Source organism: Oncorhynchus mykiss, chromosome 3, assembly GCF_057628025.1.
Source record: "Oncorhynchus mykiss isolate SJ-2025 chromosome 3, ASM5762802v1, whole genome shotgun sequence".
NCBI lineage: Eukaryota > Metazoa > Chordata > Actinopteri > Salmoniformes > Salmonidae > Oncorhynchus > Oncorhynchus mykiss.
In genome coordinates, this window is record NC_143024.1 from 59,211,670 (window position 1) to 59,231,468 (window position 19,799).

The window sequence follows — 19,799 nt, forward strand, 5'->3', positions numbered from 1 at the left end:
GAAAGACCTAAAAATAGCTGTGCTGTGACGCTCCCCATCCAACCTGAGCTTGAGAGGATCTACAGAAGAATGGGAGAAACTCTCCAAATACAGGTGTGCCAAGCTTGTAGCGTCATACCCAAGAAGAATCGAGGCTGTATTCGCTGCCAAAGGTGCTTCAAAATGTACTGAGTAAAGGGTCTGAATACTTATGTAAATGTTATATTTCTGTTTCTATTTTTTATACATTTGCAAAAAATTTAAAAACCTGTTTTTGCTTTGTCATTATGGGGTATTGTGCGTAGATTGATTATCTTTTTTAAAAATGTGTATTCATTTTAGAATAAGGCTGTAATGAAACAAAATGTGGAAAAAGTGAAGGGGTCTGAATACTTTCCAAATGCACTATACATGCCTCTTGACTCAGATTCTAAAGATTCAGTGAATATATCCAAATGTTAGAATTTCATAAAAAGTGAGCTTAAAGACCCAAGTTCAGCAGCATCAATTTACATGTGGAATGTGGAGTATCTGACAAACTATTTTCCTGCATAAAAAGATAGCAGACCTTGCCCGTTCTGTTTAATTATTAGATAATTCTATCCGTGGTCGGCCCTCTAGAGATGACCTGCCGGATTGGGAGCGCTGTGGGAAAAATCTCAGAGGAGTGTCAGGAGAAGAGTGTATGAAATGCAGGATGCGTTATCATCAGCGTGTAAAGTCTCTGTAGACTCGTTCACTCACTCTCTGCCTGTTCTGCTCTCTCTTGAGTGTCAACATTTTTTGTTTTTGCAGGGGGAGAGTGAGAGGATTCCAAGAATCAGACCATGTTCAAGGCAGTGCTGAAGAAGAACAGAGACGGAGGGAAGGGGAGCAAGAAGGAACCAGGTATGTTGAGTTATGACTGAACTGCTGCAACCACAATATGGTCACTTTGATCATTGTGCAGCAACATGTTTCCCTTAGGATAGCTTATTTCACACATAGACCTGTCTCAACCTGTCTCCATTATTTGTCTGGTTTTATGGCCATCTATGAATTGTTTAGACCTACTTTTTATTCAGAATAACAAAGGATATTATTGGAAGTTCAATGGCAATATCAAAGGGTTTGTCATAATAGGCCTACATAGTAATTTTACGCCTCAAGTTAAGAGAAAGAGAAAATATGCACATAGAGTTGAGAAGAAAGGACAAGAAATATGGCTAATTTCATTGCTGTTCATTAACATTTCATCATCTGAGCCAACATTTGTAGTGAGCAAGCAGTTCGAACATACACTATATATGGTCATAAACTGGTGTCACTGCCACTGTCACTGTCATTGACCATTTGTCTTTGAGTCATTTGCTTGAGGCTCAGGGTATAGGCGTAGTGCGTACACACACACACACACACACACACACACACACACACACACACACACACACACACACACACACACACACACACACACACACACACACACACACACACATGTATAAGCACCATGGCTCCATGTTTTCAGTGTTTATAAACAGTCTGTATTGGCTGTAAGTAACCAATACCACAGTCTCTGTTTCAACATGTAAAATGTTGGACTAGAAAGGGGGCTAGGATAATGAACAGTTAGGCATTATCATTGCAGTGAGAACAACGCTGGAGGATTTTGAACTGGTATAATATTTGACACCACTGTTATTGTCAGTTTGACATCCCCATCAGGATGCAGGTGTTGTTCTGGCTCGCCCATGTAACCTTTTGGATTATTAACCCTTTTCCATTGTAACAGGGAATCCATTTTTTTGTGTGAGTCACTCAGCAGTGCTAATTCATTTCTGACTCACCTCTAGCAAACATAGACCAGGATCTATCTTTTTATAAACATGACATATGCTAATACGAGGCTATGTTCTCTGGTCTAGACTCTCCTACTATAGGAAGGAACAGTTGTAGCTAAGTAGCATAATAGGTACTATATAGCAGTACAGTAGTTAAGTATCTTCTGCTCATCTTTGCCTTGTCCAGGGGCTGTTTCATACAGTTGAGTCAATTTGCTCTTTTTTTTACGGGATCTCCTTGAGATCAGGCTGCGGCTTGCCTCTGTTAATATAACAGTCGACAAACTGTGAATACAAATAGACACTGGCTATCTTCCTTCTGTGTCAGGTTACACCTCTCACATCTCTCCCACACCCTCTCTCAGTATGCGTCCCAAATGGTACCCTATTCCCTATGTAGGGGCCCTGGTCTAAAGTAATGCACTATATAGGGAATTTGGGACACCCCATATGACAGTAAGAGCCACAGTTCATGACTGTATGAGGAATGTAACTGCAGGCCCTTACTCTGAACACATATCCTTTGACTTGGGACATTATACTGTACGGCTGGGTGGCCCGTGTGTGATTTTTAAGCAAAGAATATAATATCATTATTATTTTTATGACATTTTATTGTTTATTGTCATAAAATACTATATAAACACCAGCTAATTTTCATTTTGGAAATCTGTTCCAAAGTATTCCCATGCATAGTAGACAGATATGTGATAGTATACAAATGTATGCAAGGTTTGAAATTATGATGTTTTAGTCAAATGTTATATCTGTTTTGCAGTCTACAAATTATTTGTAATTATGTTTCGGTCCCCTGACTATCTGCTCAAGAAAAAATCATCCCACGTTTGAATCTAGTTGATGATCTCTGCTGTAGAGGCAATGAATCACAGTAGTCGGTGATACAGTAGTCTCCCCAAGGGTTACTATGATACTGTCATTTCTAGTTTGCAATCTTGAATAGCGATGTTGAAAGCCAATGTAATGTTTTCAGTAAAGGTGTTGAAACCTGTCTAACATGTTATGAATCAATCTCTGATTACCAGACACCCATTGTGTGTCAGCCTAGTCAGTCACCACTAGGGTTGCAAAGGGTCGGAAACTTTCCGTTAAGTTTCCGGAATGTTTCGGAAATTTTCCAATGGGAAGTTAAGCCTGGAAAGTTGTGGAATTTAGCTTAAATTCATCAAAAAGTTAGCTTATAACAGTGAATATTTTTTGGGGGATACACATAAGACAATTCTTGGTCTTGTGGCATATTTTGGTTTAACTATCCACAATTCAATGGAAATGCAACCCTCTGCATGCACAGCTCATTCTTCCATCACATGTGCAGTGCACTCTTCCATCACATGTACAGCTGATTCTCAAGATCTTGCACACTAATGAGATGCTATTGAGCCCACACTACTACACTGTCTGAGCCAAGGACTACATGCTTTCTGGTAATATTTGATTACAATCCTGGGTGGGGTTAATGTATTTTATGTGACATACATTATATTTTGTTAACTAGTAAATAGTAGTCTACAGCAAAGTGTATTTAAATAATGTCTAACTTGTTAATGATTTCTGCTAGTTAGTTTTTGCTACCATGTAGGTTTTAGCTTGATTGAGCCTGCTAACTGAGGACTGTTAATTCACCTGTTTCCATACATGTTTCTTTTTAAAACATTTATCTTTACAAATGATTTGTTTAATCTAACTGCTTAATTATATGTATGTACATGGGAATTGTATTTATTTATTTGTACTAATTTTTTTACTAATCTTTACAGGAAAGTGTCACAGGCACTATCTGATATGTGGAGACATTTCACTGCAGCTAATGTAGAAGGAAAAGCTGTGTACATTTGCAAATACTGTGCCAAATCATATGTGAAGAATGCAGCAAAGATGCAGAATCATTTGGCCAGGTGCATAAAGTTCCCTCAGCGCTCACAACAAGCAACCTCTGACAAAAGTCCCTCTACTTCTATTAGAGGTGTAAATGATTAATCAGACACCATATCGATAGCAACAGCTCATGGTCCTCCAGGAATCAGAAGTTTTTTTTGACTCAATAGAGGAACGTAGTAAGAGAAATGCTGATGAATGTCTTGCTCGAACTGTGTATGCAACTGGTTCACATCTGATGCTCACAGGCAATGTGTATTGGAAGAGATTTCTGAATGTTCCTCACCCAGCATACACCCCTCCAACCAGACATGCTTTATCTACTAATTTGCTGGATGCAGAGTTCAACAGAGTTCAAGTGAAGGTCAAGAAAATCATAGAGAAAGCAGACTGTATTGCAATCATCTCTGATGAGTGGTCGAATGTTCATGGGCAAGGAATAATTAACTACATCATCTCCACCCCTCAACCAGTATTCTACAGGAGCACAGACACAAGGGACAACAGACACACCGGTCTCTACATTGCAGATGAGTTGAAGGCAGTCATCAATGACCTTGGACCACATAAGGTATTTGCACTGGTGACAGACAATGCTGCAAACATGAAGGCTGCTTTGTCTAAAGTGGAGGAGTCCTACCCTCACATCACACCCATGGCTGTGCTGCTCATGCATTGTATCTGCTCCTCAAGGTCATCATGGCCTGAAAACAATGGATACAATCTACAACAGAGCCAAGGAAATGATTAGGTATGTGAATGGTCATCAAGTTATAGCAGCAATCTACCTTACCAAGCAAAGTGAGAAGAATAAGAGCACCACATTGAAGCTGCCGAGCAACACCCATTGGGGTGGTGTTGTCATCATGTTTGACAGTCTCCTAGAGGGGATGGAGTCTCTCCAAGAAATGGCCATATCACAGTCTGCCGATATGGATAGCCCTATCAAGAGGATCTTCATGGATGATGTATTTTAGGAGAGAGTGGTAAAGCAGCCTGAAACTACTGAAACCTATAGCAGAAGCCATTGCACAGATTGAGAGAGACAATGCCATCCTGTCTGATGTTCAGATTCTGCTTGCAGATGTATGAGAAGAAATCATTACTGCCCTGCCTACTTCACTGTTGCTCCAAGCAGAGGAAACTGCAGTTCTGAAGTACATCAAAAAGCGTGAAGACTTCTGCCTGAAGCCCATATACGCCGCAGTGTACATGTTGGATCCCAAGTATGCTTGCAAGAGCATCCTGTCTGGTGCAGAGATCAACAAGGCCTATGGTGTCATCACTACTGTGTCGCCACCTTGGCCTTGGATGAGGGCAAGGTTCTTGGCAGTCTGGCGAAGTACACTTCCAAGCAAGGGCTTTGGGATGAATATGCAATATGGCAGTCGTGCCAACATATCTCATCAGCCACCTGGTGGAAGGGACTTCTTGGATCTGAGGCTCTTTCCCCTGTTGCCTCCATCATCCTCCAAATCCCACCAACATCAGCCGCCTCAGAGCGCAACTGGTCCTTGTTTGGGAACACACACACCAAAGCACGCAACAGGCTGACCAATACAAGGGTTGAAAAATTGGTGGCCATCCGGGAAAATTTGAGGCTTTTTGAGCCTGACAACGAGCCATCCTCAAGAAGGTTGGAAAGTGACAGTGAAGATGAGGCCTCAGAGTCTAATGTTCAAGAGGTGGACATTGAGGAGGTCCAGGGAGAAGACATGGAAGCCTGAGAGGAAGACAACCAAAGCTTTAGTTTCTAGACTGTCATTTTACAGATGTATGTTGAAGATATTTTTTGGAGATGTGATGGATCATTAGAGATCATTCAATATTCCCTTTCTTTTGTTGTTCAGTATAATCATCCCATGTGAAGAGTCAACTAATTTAAATAAAGTTAAATTCGTAACTTATTATTTTTTTAATATATATATATTGGAAGGATTTAATAATTTGCAATTATGTCTACTTATGATAAGGTAAAATGTTTATATTTCTGTCTCCATATGATATGGTAAATATATCCAATGAAAAAAACATATACATTTAAATGGTATTAATATTAATTTGCATACATTTTCACTAATTCCCATATATTCCTGTTAATTCCCATATAGTCCTGTTTATCCCAACGGAAAGTTTCCACCTCTGAATATTCCCCAAAATCTGCAACCCTAGTCACATTCAGAGGCGAACACACACAGGACTGCTTGCAGTAGCTGAGCTGTTGGATGTAAATTATGGGAATAAGCTACATCACCATTTCTCCCCAGCTCTTTCCCCAGTTAGATGCTATCCATCAAGCAAAAGCAGGTCTCGCTCCCTTTCCCATGCTGGGACAATAAAAGTCAGCCACTCCTCTCCTCTATTCAGGGCAGGACAGATGAGCTGCCTCAGCCTTTGATTTCTTGGTGGCAGTCATTGGTGGTGGTCATTCAGTCACTCTCTTGTCCTTATAGATGGGGTCACTCACTAAAGCCAGCAGGACCTCCGGCAGTAGGTAGATATAGAAAAAACAAATGGTCATTTACAGTATATATATATCAGCATATTTTTAAGTGACTAGCAGAGAAATTCCAATTCCAATTGTTTCAATCTGTAAATCAAGAATTGGCCATTCATTGGAATGAAAGAGTGGTAGCAACAAAAAGGCTTTGGTTTTAGATATTCAATTATTACTCTGTAAATAAATGTTACATTTGTGTAATAAATGGGATACCAGGTATTTGATACTTTTTTATTTCCCCTGAAAAGATCCATTTGTTTGTAAAGAATAAGAATAAGAATAAGGTTAGTAACACAGTAGTCCTGGAAACGGTCATACTAATCAGAACGGGTACACTGCAGAATATCAAGTGCTCTCCGTGCCTCGATTGTAACATATTGCACATAAAATATTAAATGAACAGTCTGTTCTGGTGTGAATAAAGATTGTATTATGCTTCCAAATGGTATTGGACAGAGAAATAATGCTTCAATCTACCATCTGGTCCGATACAGTCAAAATTCCCTTTTATTTTGTGAAAATGTGATTTTTTCCTCATGGCACATTCATATCTAACTTATGCACAAAGATGAGCTTTTATATCGGAATTGGATATGACTGGATATGGGATATTGCTTACTGCTGTGTTTGGAATTGTTTCAGATATTGGATAACGCTTACTGCTTACTGCTGTGTTTGGAATTGTTTTGAGCACCCCCCCCAATTCCTCATTTAACTCATCAAATCTATTTGTATTCGTTATGGATGGGTCACAACAGTCACCATTGAGACAGCATTAACGAGTAGAGCATTTCTAGAGAAAACATGACAGAGAGACCAGCAATAATTCAAGTCAACCCCCATGCCCTGTAAAGAGAATGACAGCAATAAATGCTTTACAAAAGCATATCAAAAGTCCACAGAGAGACATGTCATGGAAATTAGTGGCAGGAAAAATCTTGATAATTGTATAATTGCATGATAGCTGGGCATATGTTCCTCATAACATGGTAGCTGTGGTCTGGAGGCAACTTAAAAGGAGTCAGAGAAACTTGGCCCCCGTACCAGACGGAGCGCAGTCATTAGGCTGCCTCTAGGAGCCCCGCATTGCCAGGGTCCACAAACACACCATTTGCTAATTCACTCCTTCCCCTTCTTTACTCCTACCACTACTCCACCTCATCCAAATCTGCTGTACGGAACTGGCCTTTTTAATCCCTTCTAAGTACACTTTTTTTTATGGTCTGGCATTCCGGAAGTGGGATACTGGTTAGCTTTGGCCTCTGGACTTTGATGTGAACACTTTATTTAAAAAGGTCACATTGCCAGTAGGCCTCACTGACGTTTATGGATTTGAGGCTCAAGGCACCGGGAGCTCAGTGGATTATGTAGTTGTAAAATTAAACTTGTCTGATTAATTGGTATTCTCTTTGAGGATATACGCTGGTTTTATGGAGAGTTCCTCCTGTTAGCCTCTTAACAGCTAGGAGGTGCAGTTGGCAGGGTGCACAGCAGCAACCATAAGGGCACAATATGGGTTTTTAAAGGAGAACTCTTGAAGAAGCACTTAGGAAATTGGTATGGCCAGCATGGGAGATATTTCACTTCGTAATATCACATTGAAACATGACATTGACATTTCACTTTAGCTTCTACTGCCAAATCAATTTGTCCTTGAGACATTTTCAGAGTTAGAGTATTCCTATCTGTGTGACAACCTGTAAAATAGGCTTACATGCCTTTCGTCTGTCATTAATTATTGGCAAGAGGCTTTCAACTACGTCGAAAGATACGTAGTGGCCCATATTTTTGAAAGTCCTAACTCTGATGCATTGAAGGTGTTATGTATTTTATGAGTTGGAGATGGAGCGAAGCTGAACTGCGGGCCCTATCTCGTCCCTCTGGCAGACTAGAACCACATGAAGAGAGTCTAATGTTTCAGTGTACTGTCTTCCCTCTGAGATTTAGCACTCTGTCTTTGGGGAGCGCTACAGCTACATACCTACATCCCTTCAGCGTTTCGTTCCTCACAGCAGGACCCTCAAGCTCTATTCCTCTGATGTCTTACTTCCCAGCGCAGAGACCGCTTACTTTCTAGGGTAAAGTTTTACCTTTACCTTCCAACTGTTCTGTCTGGGGAGTACTACTTTCACATTCCACCAGTTCCCTCTCTCTTAATGTAGTGATCAGAGCCCAGAGCCAAGGGTAACTGACTGTGAAGGCTCAGGCTGTGTGGGCTGGACTCACATCCCTCTTGCGGCTCCCAGCTCTAGATATAGCTCTATCTGCAAGGCTGGAGGAGACAGCCAGCTGCCAAACAGAGCTGTCTGTTTTGGCCAGTGTTAATCACACTAGCATGTCCTTGCCTTGTACTCTCTGGGGCGGCTAGGCTAAACTGCCTCAGCTACTCCTCACCACTGACTCCCTTGCCCGCTACCAGTTGGCAGGATCCCTACGAGCTCGGCCACACGCCAACACACCGGCCAGCTAGTCAGAGGAAAGTAAGAGTCAGTACAGAGTGGGCCCAAGCACACTGCCCTGGCTGCGCTAACCACTAGTCTGGAAAGCGGAGACAGTATCCACAGCAAACTGAGCTTTGTCATTCATCAATAATGTAGGCTACAGGTAGTGAACCTAGCCCTACACGTACCCAATTTGCTGACTCGTCTTTGTCAGCAGTTGTGGGGCAATCTTACTTCACTAGGCCTACCTATACAGTGTAAAAATCGTATATTTGTTATATTTTACTGTACTACATAGCAGGGTTGGGGGCAATTCCATTTAAATTCCAGTCAATTCAAGAAGTACACTGAAATTCCAATTCACTTCAATGCTTTTCAATTAGGACATTTTGGAATTGGAATTCGGTTTACTCTCTGAATTAAAGGAGTTGGAGTTGAGGGGGGGGGGGGGGTTGTAAAGCTAATTGTAATTTACCAAAGTTACCTACATTTTGGTAATTAACAGAATTTATGGCAATCTATCGTAACTTTGGTCATTTATACTTGAATAACGTTAAAAAAATGTATTAATATATAGTATTAATTTATTATATCTGTGTCCATATTGTCAATGAGTTTCTAGTTGATAGACCGTATGGTTCAAAAGAAAATAAATTAATACATTTAAAAAGTATTTAATCAATGCCATTATTTTTTATTAACTACGCATCTCTTCCAACTATTGACTTTTTTCATAACTGCCACCAGTTTGACGCCAAAACATTGACAACAAATACATATTGACAGTAGAATAAATACAAGTTTCAAAAAATATATATATTAAGGATATTTCATGCTTAAAACCTCATATTAAACACCTATGGTATTCACTAAATTGATGATTTATTTTTAGGACAATGTTTTTACAGCTTTGTCATTCTATTAAAAAAATGTTTGCATCTTATTTAATTATTTCATGTATTTTACATGTGATAAAGTCACAGAGGGCTAGATTATTACAGACACCTGTGATAATCTGAAGTAATCAAAAGGGCCACTAGATGTCTTGTGATATATTACATAAATCGTTGAAAGATACTGAAATTCTGGTTGTTTACTGGTAAACTTAGAAAGTTTCCAGTTATATACCCTCCTTTTGCTACCCTAGTGGTGGTGGTGGTAAGATGTAGGCCTCCACGTTGTTCTCTCAGCTGTGAGGGTGGCTGGTACAGGCTGTCTCGACAGAGCTTCTGTGTGTTTGGGACATCGGAGGGTATGCCTAGTTTGGTGATGGAGGGGCAGACAAAAGAGGAAAACACATGGCTGCCACTCAGGGCTGTTGTCATTCTAGTGTTCTGCTGTCCAATTTTGTCTCGGCCAAAGCCCTGAACATTCACAATATTGCAGTGATTAGGCCTAAAAATGTGTTATTCAAGTCAAACATTCCCCTGTAGAGTCAAATGAATTATTGACGCATGTTAAAAACATCCACAAAGGAGGAAAACAGGATGAAATCTTAAAGAATGGTTTTGTCTACTGTATCGTGAGAGAGATTCTGTATGTGTGAGGATTTCACTTGAACAGACATAGCAGAGATTCCTGCAGCTTTTCATATTTCTCTCCCCTCTTAAGACTCTGTCTGCATGATACATTTTCACTTCGCTATGGAAAACCTTCCCCAATAAACAGCATCAGCAGTTGTTTATGGACAGAACAGTTTTGCTGATTAAGCATGTTTGTCACAACTAAGCCTAAATTATTCTGTGAAAAGTGAATCTTAGTTTTAGTGGCTGCATACAAGGGCCATTCTTTGAGTGGTTGAAATTCTATCCAGCAAATTGTGTCCAGAATTGTCTCCATACCATTGACATTTAAACATTGTGTTTTATGCTGTTGTTGCTGCCTAGTTAATGTAGCCATGGTGAGCTTAGCCCTGTATTTTCCTAAATTTCTGTCAGGGAATTCATTTATTGGCCTGTATTCATATAGTGTGAGTGCTGACCTGTCCATGTAATCTTATTCATTATGCAATAGGAAAAACTGGTCCTAGATTAGCAAATCCTACTCTGAGACACTTTGTGACTATGGAATGACATAATACAGAACATCATTAGACAAGAACTGTCAAGGACAGAACTACAGTTGAAGTCGTAAGTTTACATACTTGGGTTGGAGTCATTAAAACTCATTTTTCAACCACTCCACAAAATTCTTGTTAACAAACGAAAGTTTTGTTTAAGTAGGTTAGGACATCTACTTTGTGCATGACACAGGTAATTTTTCCAACAATTGCTTACAGACAGATTATTTAATGTATAATTCACTGTATCACAATTCCAGTGGATCAAAGTTTACATACACTAAGTTGACTGTGCCTTTAAACAGCTTGGACAATTCCAGAAAATAATGTCATGACTTTAGAAGCTTCTGATAGGCTAATTGACATCATTTGAGTCAATTGGAGGTGTACCTGTAGATGAATTTCAAGGCCTACCTTCAAACTCAGTGCCTCTTTGCTTGACATCATGGGAAAATCAAAAGAAATCAGCCAAGTCTTGTTCATCCTTGGGAGCGATTTTCAAATGCCTGAAGGTACCACATTCATCTGTACAAACAATAGTACGCAAGTGTAAACACCATGGGACCACGCAGCTGTCATACCGCTCAGGAAGGAGACTCGTTCTGTCTCCTAGAGATGAACGTACTTTGGTGCGAAAAGTACAAATCAATCCCAGAACAATAACAAAGGACCCTGTGAAGATGCTGGAGAAAACCGGTACAAAAGTATCTATATCCAGAGTAAAACGAGTCCTATATCGACATAACCTGAAAGGCCACTCAGCAAGGAAGAAGCCACTGCTCCAAAACCACTATAAAAAAAGCCAGACTACGGATTGCAACTGCACATGGGGACAAAGATCATACTTTTTGGAGAAATGTCCCCTGGTCTGATGAAACAAAAATAGAACTGTTCGGCCATAATGACCATCGTTATGTTTGGAGGAAAAGGGGGAGGCTTGCAACCCGAAGAACACCATCCCAACCGTGAAGCTCAGGGGTGGCAGCATCATGTTGTGGGGGTGCTTTGCTGCAGGAGGGACTGGTGCACTACACAAAATAGATGGCAGCATGAGCTTGAAATAAAGCTGAAATATATCATTCCCTCTACTATTATTCTGACATTTCACATTCTTAAAATTAAGTGGTGATCCTAACTGACCTACGATAGCGAATTTTTACTAGGATTCATTGTCAGGAATTGTGAAAAACTGAGTTTAAATGTATTTGGCTATGGTGTATGTAAACTTCTGACTTCAACTGTACATACATTTTTAAAAAGGCACACGTAGCCTACATATCACTGTATACACACAAACATTCTAGGTCTAATAGGGGAGAGGCGTTGTGTTGCATAATCTGTTTTTTGAAACCAGGTTTGCCCTTTATTCGAGCAATATGAGATGAAAGGAAGTTCCATGCAATTAGGGCTCTATATAATACTGTACGTTTTCTTGAATTTGTTCTGGATTTGGGGACTATGAAAAGACCCCTGGTGGCATGTCTGGTGGGATAAATGTGTGTGTCGGAGCTGTGTGTAAGTTGACTATGGAAACAATTTGGGATTTTGAACACATTAATGTTTCTTATAAAAAGAAGAAGTGATGCAGTCAGTCTCTTCTCAACTCTTAGCCAAGAGAGACTGGCATGTTTAGTATTTATATCAGCCCTCTGATTACAATTAAGAGCAAAACGTGCTGCTCTCTTCTGTGCCATCTGTAGCTTAACTAGGTCTTTCCTTGCAGCACTGGACCACATGACTGGACAATAATCAAGATTAGACAAAACTAGAGCCTGCAGAACTTTATTTTTGGAGTGTGGTGTCAAAAAAGCAGAGCATCTCTTTATTACGGCTAGACCTCTCCCCATCTGTGCAACCATTGAATCTATATGTTTTGACCATGACAGTTTACAATCTAAGGTAACGCCAAGTAATTTAGTCTCCTCAACTTCAACAGCCAAAACATTCATTACCAGATTCAGCTGAAGTCTAGCACTTAAGGAATGATTTGTACCAAATACAATGCTCTTAGTTTTAGAGATGTTCAGGAACAGTTTATTACTGGCCACCCATTCCAAAACAGACTGCAACTCTTTGTTAAGGGTTTCAGTGACTTCATTAGCTGTGGTTGCTGATGCATGTATGGTTGAATCATCAGCATACATGGACACACATGTTTTGTTTAATGCCTGTGGCCGGGCATTAGAAAGAGTAGAGGGCCTAGAGAGCTGCCCTGCGGTACACCACACTTTACATGTTTGACATTAGAGAAGCTTCCATTAAAGAAAACTCTTTGAGTTCTATTAGATAGATAGCTCTGAATCCACGATATGACAGAGGTTGAAAAGCCATAGCACTTAAGTTTTTTCAACAACAGGTTATGGTCAATAATATTAACGGCTGCACTGAAATCTAACAGTACAGCTCCCACAATCTTCTTATTATCAATTTCTTTCAACCAACCATCAGTCATTTGTGTCAGTGCAGTACATGTTGAGTGCCCTTCTCTATAAGCATGCTGTTGTTAATTTGTTTACAGAGAAATAGTATTGTATTTGGTCAAACACATTTTTTCCAACAGTTTGCTAAGAGCTGGCAGCATGCTTATAGGTCTGCTGTTAGAACCAGTAAAAGCTGCTTCACCACTCTTGGGTAGCGGAGTTACTTTGGCTTCCCTCCAGGCTTGAGGACAAAGTGTTTCCTCTAGGCTCAGATTAAAAATATGACAGATAGGAGTGGTTATAGAGTCAGCCACCATCCTCAGTAGCTTTCCATCTAAGTTGTCAATGCCAGGAGGTTTGTCATTATTGATCGTTAACAATCATTTTCCTACCTCTCCCACACTAACTTTACAAAATTCAAACTTGCAATGCTTTTCTTTCATTATTTGTTTTTTATGCATGAATATAATTGCTCACTGTTTGTCATGGGCATTTCCTGCCTAAGTTTTTCCACTTTGCCAATGAAATAATCATTAAAATAATTGGCAACATCAAATGGTTTTGTGATGAATAAGCCATCTGATTCGATGAAAGATGGAGTTGAATTTGTCTTTCTGCCCATAATTTCATTTAAAGTACTCCAATGTTTTTTTTCCATCATTCTTTGTATCATTGATCTTGGCTTCATAATAAGTTTCTTCTTTTTGTTGAGTTTAGTCACATAATTTCTCAATTTGCAGTAAGTAAGGCAGTCAGATGTCCAGCCAGACTTATTATCCACTCCTTTTGCCCCATCTCTTTCAACCATACAGTTTTTGAATTCCTCATCAATCCATGGAGCCTTAACAGTTCTAACAGTCAATTTCTTAACAGGTGCATGTTTATCAATAATTGGAAGAAGCAATTTCATAAATTCAGCAAATGCAGCATCTGGATGCTCCTCATTTATCACATAAGACCAACAAATATTTTTAACATCATCCACATGAGTCACAGCAAAATCTTTTGTATGATCTCTTACATAATTTTAGGCCCAGTTGTTGGAACTTTGGCTTTCCTGGTTATAGCCTCTATATTGGGATCACTGCATCCAATGGGTACAGATATAGCTTTAAAGCAAAGTTCTACAGCATTGGTAAAAATGTGATCGATTCATGTGGATGATCTTGTTCCTGTAGTGTTTGTAAACACCCTGGTAGGTTGATTAATAACCTGAACCAGATAACAGGCACTGGCTACAGTAACAAGCTTCTTCTTGAGCGGACAGCTTGATGAAAACCAGTCCATATTCAGGTCCCCAAGAAATTCAGGTCCCCAAGACCTCTGTTTATTTCACATACACTATCAAGCATTTCACACATATTATTTAGATACTGACTGTTAGCACTTGGTGGCCTTTAGCAGCACCCCAAAAGAAAAGGCTTTAGATGTGCCAAGTGAACATGTCAGCGTCGTGTGTATAGGTGGCAGGGAAGTCAGGTGCAGGAGAGTCAAAATGTAGTGTAAATGGAGTCTTTTAATAAATGTCAACAGAACATGCTCCATAACACTAAAAAGTACAGACATGAAAAAAACGTGTACGAGGACCCGTCGCACACCAACACAACAAATAAACAACACTGACAATAAAACAATCTCTGACAAAGACATGAGGGGAAACAGAGGGTTAAATACACAACAGGTAATGAATGGGATTGAACACAGGTGTGGGAAGACAAGACAAAACCAATGGAAAATGAAAAATGGATCAATGATGGCTAGAAGACCGGTAACGAACGCCGAGCACCGCCCGAACAAGGAGAGGCAACAACTTCGGCAGAAGTCGTGACAGTACCCCCCCCCCCCCTGACGCGCGGCTCCAGCTGCGCCTCGACATCGGCCTCGGGGACGATCCAGAGGGCGAGGTGCAGGGCGATCCGGATGGAGACGGTGGAATTCTGATAACATGGAAGGATCTAACACGTCCTCCACTGGAACCCAGCATCTCTCCTCCGGCCCGTAACTCTCCCAGTCCACGAGGTACTGAAGGCCCCTCGCCCGACGTCTCGAATCCAAAATGTATCGAACAGAGTACGCCGGGACCCCATCGATGTCTATAGGAGGCGGAGGAACATCATGCACTTCAGCCTCCTGGAGCGGGCCAGCCACCACCGGCCTGAGGAGAGACATGGAACGAGGGGTTAATATGGTAATTAGTGGGCAGTTGTAACCTATAACATACCTTGTTCACTCTCCTCAGGACTATAAACGTCCCCACAAACCGCGGACCCAGCTTCCGGCAGAGCAGGCGGAGGGGCAGGTTTCGGGTCAAGAGCCAGACCCTGTCCCCTGGTGCGAACACTGGGGCCTCACTGCGGCGACGGTCTGCGCCAATTTTCTGGCGCCTTATGGAAGGTGGACGTGGGCTGCCTCCCAGGTTTCCTCAGCTCGCCGAAACCAATTGTCCACCGCAGGAGCCTCGGTCTGGCTCTGATGCCAAGGAGCCAGAACCGGCTGATACCCTAATACACATTGAAAAGGGGTAAGGTTAGTGGAGGAGTGACGTAGCGAGTTCTGAGCCATCTTCGCCCAGGGCACGAACTTCGCCCACTCCCCCGGCCGATCCTGGCAATAAGACCGCAGAAACCTACCCACATCCTGGTTAACTCTCTCCACCTGCCCATTACTCTCGGGTTGAAAACCTGAGGTAAGACTAACCGAGATCCCCAGACGCTCCATGAACGCCTTCCAGACCCTTGATGTGAACTGGGGACCCCGATCAGACACTATATCCTCAGGCACCCCATAGTGCCGGAAAACGTGTGTAAACAGGGCCTCTGCAGTTTGTAAGGCCGTAGTGAGACCGGGCAAAGGGAGGAGACGACAGGACTTCGAAAACCGATCCACAACGACCAGGATCGTGGTGTAACCCTGTGAAGGTGGAAGATCAGTCAAAAAAATCCACCGACAGGTGCGACCACGGCCGTTGAGGAACGGGTAGAGGTTGTAGCTTACCTCTGGGCAGGTGTCTAGGAGCCTTGCACTGGGCGCCCAATAGATCAATCGGTCGCGGACAGCAGACGGAACGTACAGACGACCAGCTGGACACTCAGGGGGAGAGGGCTCTGCACGTGACGCCCGCTCAATGTCCGCGTCCAGCTCCCACACTACAGGCGCCACCAAACACGAAGCTGGGAGTATGGGAGTGGGATCCATGGATCGCTCCTCTGTGTCATACAGCCGAGACAATGCGTCTACCTTAACGTTCTGGGAGCCTGGTCTGTAAGAAAGAGTAAACACAAAACGAGTGAAAAACATGGCCCACCTTGCCTGGCAAGGATTCAGTCTCTTCGCCTGCCGGATGTACGCCAGATTGCGGTGGTCAGTCCAGATGAGAAAAGGGTGTTTAGCCCCCTCAAGCCAATGCCTCCACACCTTCAAGGCTTCTACGACAGCTAACAGCTCTCGGTTCCCCACATCATAGTTTCGCTCCGCCGGGCTGAGCTTCTTCGAAAAGAAAGCACAGGGGCGAAGCTTCAGTGGCGTACCCAAATGCTGAGAGAGCACTGCTCCTATCCCAGCTTCGGATGCGTCCACCTCCACTATGAATGGCAAAGAGGGATCCGGATGAGCCAACACAGGCACCGAGGTAAATAGAGTCTTCAGGTGCCCAAAAGCCCTGTTCGCCTCAGCCGACCACTGCAAGCGCACCGGGCCCCCCTTTAGCAGTGAGGTAATGGGAGCAGCCACCTGACCAAAACCCTGGATAAACCTCCGGTAGTAATTGGCAAACCCTAAAAAACGCTGCACCTCCTTTACCGTGGTTGGAGTCGGCCAATTACGCACGGCTGTAATGCAGTCGCGCTCCATCTCCACTCCTGAAGTGGAAATCCGATGCCCTAGGAAGGAGATGGATTGTTGGAAGAACAGGCATTTCTCAGCCTTGACATATAGATCATGCTCCAACAGGTGACCAGGCACCCTGCGCACCAGGGACACATGCTCGGCACGTGTAGCGGAGTATATCAGAATATCATCGATATACACCACTACACCCTGCCCGTGCAGGTCCCTGAAGATCTCATCTACAAATGATTGGAAAACTGATGGAGCATTCATCAACCCAAATGGCATGACAAGGTACTCATAATGACCTGAGGTGGTGCCAAATGCCGTCTTCCACTCATCACCCTTTCAAATACGCACCAGATTGTACGCACTCCTGAGATCCAATTTTGTGAAAAAGCGTGCCCCGTGCATTAATTAACTCAATAACCGTATTGATCAGAGGTAGCGGGTAACTATATTTCACTGTGATTTTATTTAGACCTCGATAATCAATGCACGGGCGTAAACCACCATCCTTTTTTTTTTCACAAAAAAGAAACTCGAAGAGATGGGTGAAATGGATGGCTGAATGAACCCCTGATGCAGGGATTCAGAGACATATGTCTCCATAGCCTCCGTCTCCGATGGCGACAGGGGATACATGTGACTCCTGGGATATGCAGCGTCTACCAGGAGATCTATCGCACAATCCCCCCGTCGATGGGGTGGTAATTGAGTCGCCTTCTTTTTACAGAAGGCGAGAGCCAAATCAGCATATTCGGGGGGAATGCGCACGGTGGAGACCTGGTCTGGACTTTCCACCGTAGTAGCACCAACAGAAACCCCTAAACACCTACCTGAGCACTCTCGCGACCACCCTGTGAGAGCCCTCTGTGGCCAAGAAACAGTGGGGTTATGACAAGCTAACCAGGGTAGGCCTAGCACCACAGAATACGCAGGAGAATAAATAAGGAAAAGTCTAATCTTCTCCTTGTGACCCTCCTGAGTTATCATACACAAAGGTGCGGTTACCTCCCTGATAAACCCTGACCCTAATGGTCGACTATCTAAGGCATGAATAGGGAAAGGCATATCCACAGAAACAATAGGGATCCCTAAACTATGAGCTAAACTTTTATTAATGAAATTCCCAGCTGCACCTGAATCTACTAGCGCCTTATACTGGGAATGCAGGGGGAGAAAAAAAAAAATCAGGAAAAGAGACCGAGACAAACATTAGTGCAACAGAGGGCTCTGGATGAGAATGGTGCCTACTCACCTGAGGTGATGCCAGAATGCCCTGCCTGCCTTCTCTATTCCCAGAGGAACCAACCCGGCACCGACCAGTAGTGTGCCCTCTGCGACCATGAATGGTGCTCGAGCGGGAACCCCCTCCGGTCCCCCTGCGCACCATCCCTCCCAATTCCATAGGTTCGGGAGAGAGGGTACGGGAGGATGGAACATCCAGACCCCGATCTAGACGTCCACGAGTAGCCAGCATGTTGTCCAGCCTGATGGACATGTCCACCAGCTGGTCGAAGGTGAGGGTGGTGTCTCTACAGGCCAGCTCCCGACGGACGTCCTCACGTAGACTACAACGGTAATGGTCGATCAGGGCCCTGTCGCTCCATCCAGCGCCGGAAGCCAAGGTCCTAAACTCCAAAGCAAACTCCTGTGCACTCCTCATCTCCTGCCTCAGATGATAGAGGAGCTCACCCGCTGCTTTGCCTTCGGGTGGATGGTCGAATACTATCCGGAATTAGCGGGCGAACTCCTCAAAATGGTCTAACGCCGCATCCTCCTTTCTACACACAGAGCTGGCCCATTCCAGGGCTTTCCCGGTGAGGCATGAGACGAGGGCGTAACTCTTCTCACGGTCAGATGGTACTGGGGAGACCGTGGCCAGATACAAGTTCAGCTTAAGGAGGAAACCCTGGCAGCCGGCAGTATCTCCGTTGTATCCCGTGGGTAGGGATAAATGGATCTTCGGTTCCGGAGGGGAAAAAGCGGTCAAGGGAGATTCCGGTTGTGGTGGTGGTAGCGCTGGAGAAACTCCCTGTCTCTCCCAGCGATCCATATTCCGGACAATGCGATCCATTACAGTGCTCAAAACAGTAAATTGCCTCCGCTTGTTCCCGGACACATTCCTCCACCTCCATGGGCGTAGTGTCCTCTCCTGCTGACTTCATATTTTTTTGGTCAGAGATTCTGTCAGCGTCGTGTGTATAGGTGGCAGGGAAGTCAGGTGCAGGAGAGTCTAAATGGAGTGTAAATGGAGTCTTTTAATAAATGTCAACAGAAAATGCTCCATAACACTAAAAAGTACAGACATGAAAAAAACATGGGTACGAGGACCCGTCGCGCACCAACACAACAAATAAACAACACTGACAATAAAACAATCTCTGACAAAGACATGAGGGGAAACAGAGGGTTAAATACACAACAGGTAATGGGATTGAAAATAGGTGTGTGGGAAGACAAGACAAAACCAATGGAAAATGAAAAATGGATCAATGATGGCTAGAAGACCAGTGACGTCGAACGCCGAGCACCGCCCGAACAAGGAGAGGCAACGACTTCGCAGAAGTCGTGACACCACAACACTTCAATAACACTTGACATAAGATCTTCTCTAACCATTACAGGGATATGGCTCTGAATATATACAGCAACACCTCCCCCATAAGCATTTCTGTCTCTTCTATAAATGTTATATCCTTGTATTGCTACTGATGTATCATCAAAATGAATTATCTAAGTGAGTCTAAGAAATGGCTAATATATGAATGTTATCTGATGTTAGCAAGTTATTGATTTTGTAAACCTTTTTTATAAGGCTACATACAGTGGGGAGAACAAGTATTTGATACACTGCCG

General features: G+C 42.9%; 1 protein-coding gene across 7 annotated transcripts in view; it reads left to right on the forward strand.

Annotated features, from left to right (window-relative positions):
* LOC110520058 (protein TANC1) overlaps window positions 1-19,799 on the forward strand; it is a 285,120-nt gene that overhangs the window by 47,818 nt on the left and 217,503 nt on the right. For all 7 annotated transcript variants that reach the window (XM_021597049.3, XM_021597043.3, XM_021597046.3 and 4 more), the window contains one exon: window positions 775-867. In XM_021597049.3, the coding sequence (XP_021452724.3) occupies window positions 807-867 (61 nt within the window). In that variant the 5' untranslated portion in view covers window positions 775-806. The remainder of the gene's footprint in view (window positions 1-774; window positions 868-19,799) is intronic.